This window comes from Hipposideros armiger, unplaced genomic scaffold, assembly GCF_001890085.2.
Source record: "Hipposideros armiger isolate ML-2016 unplaced genomic scaffold, ASM189008v1 scaffold_854, whole genome shotgun sequence".
NCBI lineage: Eukaryota > Metazoa > Chordata > Mammalia > Chiroptera > Hipposideridae > Hipposideros > Hipposideros armiger.
This window is the reverse complement of record NW_017732204.1, coordinates 529303-535302: the sequence shown is the minus strand read 5'-3', so window position 1 is coordinate 535302 and position 6000 is coordinate 529303. Positions and strand designations below refer to the sequence as shown.

General features: G+C 36.0%; 1 protein-coding gene across 1 annotated transcript in view; it reads left to right on the top strand.

Moving 5' to 3' along the window:
• EXOC2 (exocyst complex component 2) overlaps nucleotides 1-6000 on the top strand; it is a 285694-nt gene that overhangs the window by 100046 nt on the left and 179648 nt on the right. The window contains 1 exon segment of the mRNA XM_019629429.1: nucleotides 5781-5861. Within this exon segment, the coding sequence (XP_019484974.1) occupies nucleotides 5781-5861 (81 nt within the window).

Genomic DNA, 6000 nt, shown 5'->3' with positions numbered 1-6000 from the left:
AGTGTCACTGGCCCTCATATGTGGGATCCGAACCGGGGCCCTCTGGCATCCCAAGCGAGTTCTTAACCATCGCGCCACTCGGCCGGCCCACTGCCTTTTTTTTTTTAACTGAGCCACCCTGCCACCTGTTGACAGCTCAGCTGCAGCTCAGCTCGGGCTGGGAATCGAACCGGCTGGGAATCGAACTGGCGACTGTGTTACTCTTAACCAACTGAGCCACTTGGCTGGCCCTGAATCATTGCCTTTTAATAAAAGAATTTAAGTGATGTACATTTATCATAACGGAAATTTTGTCCTTTTGTTGTTCTCTTATTGTTTTTTTTTGTTTTTCCCTTTGTTTTTAAATTCTGTTACTCATGTTGTGTATAACAATAGTTTTATACGTTGTTATTTCCCATGCTCTTTCCTTTTTTTCTGGTGTCAATTTAATCTAAATTATAGATCCAACTTTTCATTTTACCTTTGTTTCCTATTTCATTATTCTGTTTCTAGATGTATTTTTTGTGTGTTTCGCATTTAATTTTATAACATATTAACTACAGCTATTTAAATTTACCAAATATACATATGAATTTAATTGGCTTTAATGTTTATTGCCTAACATATTTATATTGCATTTTTCTATTTTTGAATTTTTTGTTTTGACTCTGTGGGATATAGCTTTTGTGCTATATCTTTTGAATTCTTGCATGTCTGGAAATGTCTCTTGCTCTCATACATAACTACTTGGCTGTAAAAGAATTATTTTCTGAAAACATTGATCCAGTTTCTTTTAGTATTGCATAGAAGTCCTGAGCCAGTGTAATTCTTTATTACTTGTAGAATAATTGGTTGTTTTTCTCTACCTAAATGTTTAAAATATATGTTTGTTTAGCCTTGAATTAAGAAATACATATGTACCTTTTTAGGTTATATTGTAATATAGGTCTTGTTTTTATTCACTTTACCCAACACTTGATAAGCTTTTATAAACTGTAGACTCAGATCTTCAGTTTTTAACACTTTTGTTATGTCAGATTATGGTTTGTCTCTGAATGGCTGTATATAAAAATATTACTCCTTTCCTTCTGCTATTCTGCATGGTGCCCAGCACTCATTCCATTTTTCAGTAGAATGCTAAGTTGCCCAGCAATAGTTTCCTTCTGTTTCCTGTTGGGAAATGTGGTCTCTAATGGTTGTAAAAGGAAAGGTGTTGGAAATGAGAAAAGTGAGGGAACAGAACTATAGTCCTGAAGATAGTTATGAAAAACTTTGAAGATATTTCTGGTCTCTGCTACCCATGTGTTAGAGTTAGGCTAATAGAGGTGATACAGTAGAAATGAATGCCTTCTCTGCTCTTTTTCATATAATCTGTGTTCTTCTCTTTGACTAAGTGGAGTATTTTATACACAGTCCAAGGATGTTTTTTTAGTCTGTTCCAATTGGAGATACAGTTAGTAGCTATTACCCTCTTCTATGCACTTTATTTATTTTTAAGTTTCTATGCTATTGCCAGTTTTTTCTTGTGTATACCCATGAGTATTTTAATTAGAACTTGATGAGAAGTGTGTTTATTATAGTTTTTTTTCTTTACTATGTTCTACAAAAGTATTTCCAGCATTATAGTACTTTACTTCTCCATGGCCGTCACCCTGCCATTCTCTCCCAGTAGCTTGAAGTCTTGATGAGCCCTGGTTTCTTACCAGCCACTGTGCACACCAGCCCTCCCAGGTTAGAGTGATGTTTATGTAGCTTCTCATAACATTGAAGCCTTCTTTACTTTCTTCGTGCCATCTGATTGTCACCTTTGTTTCCATGACCGTTTCTCTGACTGCCCCTTGAGCTTGTCACCTGTACAGTCACTTATTTTTTAGTGGTAAGTCCAGCATTATCACTTATTCTTTTTCAGAGCAACTATGAGCCAAAACTGTGTGAGTTATTCCTGTTTATGATATACTTGACTAAAGAATGCCAAAATAAAGAGGCCAAGGCAGAGAAACACATGTTACTCCATACATGATTGTCCTCCCTCCCCGTGTTATTGTTATTGCTGCTATTCCAGGTGGTGTGAGTCATACTGATTTTTAGCAGTCTGTTGTGTCTCTTGATCTATGAAGATAATCTAGGCAGGTATGGTTATATAATACCCAATTACCTAAGCGAGAATCCTTTATACCTGTTAGTCTTCTATGCTGCAATTCTTTTTTTTTTCAGGGGGGGGGAAGTGGAGGAGGGGAACAGCGCTGGGGAATCAGGGGAAGGGTAACAGACAAGTTGCCGTCCTTTTGTTCTTCAGTCTTGTTGTGGAGGACGTCGCTTCACTGGCCCATGTTGGTATTATCATTGTGCTCTTCCCGGGTGAGGCAGATCGGTCGCCAGGCCCTGGACGGCCGCTCACGGTGGCTCTTGGCAGCTCACACCGGCTGCCGGCAGCTCACAGTAGCTTTACAGCAGCCCACTGCAGCAGTGACTGCAGCCTACGCTGTCTCTGGTGACTCACGGCAGGTCGAGCTGTTGTTCACCATTTTAGCTGTAAAGAGCGCAGCGGCACTGGCCCTCATGTGGGATCCGAACCGGGGCCTGCTGCTCAGAGCTGGCGTCCCAAGCCAGCTATTAACCAATGCGCCACTCGGCCGGCCCAACTTAACCAATTTAAATACAATTTATATGTGATTTAGCCACTCATAAAAATTTGGTAAAATAAAGTAGAAGCTAAATGTTTAAAAAGCTCTTTATAAATTTAAGTTATTAATACACCTTCCCATAACTCTTCCTGGCCTCCTCCTTTAGTAAGTGTTATGCTCAGAGGTTGGCACGTGGGTCAGATTAGGCCCCAGCTTGTCTTTGTGCAGACTAGGAGTTAAATGTGAGAATGTTTTTCAAGTGTGTTTTCAAAACAAAAACAAAACAAAGTAATAGAGAAGAAGAAGAATATGTGATAGAGGCCTGATGTGGCCCACAAAGCCCCAAATATTTACCTTTTGGTTCTTTATAGAAATAGTTAGTCTCTGACCTGGTTTGAATATTCCCATGTCACACAGGCTAGCAGTAACATATAGTGGTTAGAGTACGTACATCACATTGTACCCAGCAGTGAATCCTCGTAGACATTGCCCATCCACACACGTCACTTCTTAGTGGCTCATTTAATATGGCATTATGTAAGTGCATGAACAGAATTAGGATTTTTGATTGAAATTTGCATATTTGATGTCTACATTTTATTAGAGAGTTAAAATCATTTAAAAAAATCAATGGGCAGTCCTTTTATAACTGATTTTTCTTTGACTCTAACTTTTATATATACTTTGTTTCCCAAATGTAAATGTATAGTTTTCAACTGCTTCATGTTTCAATAGATTAGAAACAATAACAAACTTGTGATCATGTACCAAGTTTCTTATTGAGTTATACTATTTAAAAATGTTTTCAGAGAAAATAAAAGGTCAAATGAATCAGACATTGGGTTATTTGGTTTAATTTTCTGGAAAATAGGATTGCCTTTATCAGATCCCAGTGTCTCTTGGTCCTCATGCTTGGCTGACAGCTTGACAGTGGCTCTGCTGTGGTAGAGATGGGCAGCGGAAGCTGCTTTGTCAGCAGAAAAGGGCTGTAAACTGAGCTCTGGGGCGAGCCAGGCTCACCTCGTCTTGACCTGCTGATCAGTGATGGGTTTTGTCAGCAACAGATAATGTGGCTGCATAATTTCGTTTTCATGCTAATTTTGGTTTAGAAAGTATCATTTGAAGAGGGTTATGTATGATATGATGTCTTATTGCTGTGTATAAACCACATGCAGTGCCTACTTGATAAAATGCGATAAGTAGTGAGAGCCAAGTATTCTTTTGCAACCAGGACTGTCAGAAAGTCACAGCAACATTTAAATAAATAGCATGAGCAGATTTGCTTGTATAGAACGTGAAAGTCTTTTTAGTTTCGCTTTTTTAACGTCTTTTCTTAAAGATAGGGAAGGTGTTTTTCCATTTACCTTAAGGACAAGTTAAGTTCAGGCTTTGACATTTGAAGATGTTTTATGTTACCATTACCATAATCTAAATTTGAAACACTAAAGAAATAACTTTTTTTTCATTCCTGAACCAACCAAGACAATTAAAAATATAGTGGCTGATCTTTTTTCCAAATGTAGTTTGATATGAATGTGTTTCTTCAGTACAGAATTAGTCTACTTTAGAATTTCAAACAAAATTTGAGGTTGACTTACCAAAAAAAAAAGTAAAAGAAGGACAAGATCAGGATTAGAAACTGCTTAAAAAGAGCAGAGAAATAGATGTTATCACACATTGAGAATGTATTCATACTGCATTTGAGCACTGAATTTGACCCAGAATTTTACAACCAATGAGTCAAGGGAAACAAATTAAATTGTATTATTAAAGAAATACACATCTTTTGTTTTGTTTTGTTTTTTGTTTTTTATTTGGCTTAGACAGACTTTTTATTTTATTTTCAGTAAATCTGCCACCCGTGACTGGTGGGTTGAGGCAGAACCTGTAAGTTACTTATAGGAAAGAGTTTGACACTCTATTTGTTAAAAAATAGCTAATATAACAGTGATGCTGATTTCAGTGTACTGACTGTGAAGTCTGTGGGGTTACACATCTTATATTTGCGTGTTTGCTAGAGCAAGTTATATGAAAGAATAAAATCCTGGGCGTTTTAGCAGCTATTACTTTTGAGAGAAGTCCTTTTATTTGCAAATGAATGCAGTTCCTAACTGACATAATAAGTCTGTTGTTTTCATTTTACAGATGTGAAAACAGAGACTTAGACAATTTATGCTGCTTATGTAATATGGGCAGTATGGGGTGAAGTTTTTTTGTTCTGGGATGAGACTGCTTGAGTTCAAATTTTGAATTTGGCTTTGTGACCTTGGTTAACCTATTTAATTTCACTGAGCCATAGTTTTCCCATCTGTGAAATAGAAATAATATTAGAATGTACATCATTGGCCTCTTACAAGACGAGCAGTATGCATTAGACACTCTTAACTTATGGTCATGTCTTAATGAATGTTTGCCTTGCTATTTTTATAATGTCACAATTTTGAATTTGAAATTATATTTGACCATTATGTTTTCAAATTTTTCTTAGTGCTTTACCTAAGTAAGCCTAATTTGCTTTGTTTAAAACCTCCCGTCTTCTGTAAGTAAAATAGTTTGAAAATATAAATTGTTAAGTGATTTTCTAATAATCTTTTTTAAAAATTATGTAGACATATATTAATAATAGCAAAAAACTCCAGTGCAATTTGTACATCCACAGATTGACATACTGGTAGGTGGTACCAGATATTTCTTGGGAACCTCCAGTGAAATAATTACAAAATGAATAATCATGAATAATATGTATTTTACCATGTTGTGTCCCAAGGCTGAAATTAAATACTTTGAGTTTGATATACTTCAAATAGTAGTATTTCTATTTTGCAGATGGTGAAAATGAGAAATAAGTATGACTTTGCTGTGGCCAAATATCAAAGATATTAGTTACTAAAGTCTCACTTTTCTTTTGTAATTCAACTGTTTTTACCACTCAACATTGAGGAGCAGATGATTAGGTATATAATGTCCTATTTTAATAGTGTTAAACCATGAATAATTTAGACTAGTATCTGTTGGTTACTTTGCAGAGTTTGTGCAGAACTTTTGCATGTTTGTATTTCTTTCTAGCAGTGAAAATAATATGACCATTTTTAAAAGCTGTTTAAAAATGTCATTTTGATGTAACGTGTTCCCATCTATTTAAAATAGCCTACATTTTAACTAGGTATTTTTTTCTAGCCATCCATCAAAAACTAGAAGCGGATGGAACGGAAAAAGTAGAAGGATCCATGACGCAAAAACTGGAGAATGTTCTGAACAGTAAGTTTTGTCCTACCCAAAACTATTTATGGATTTTATAACAAGCTTTCATATAGTTCTTGGATCTGGTTTCACATAACAAGCCAGTGAGTTGTATGTTAGTAATTAGTTCTAAATAGTAATGATTTAATGAACATAA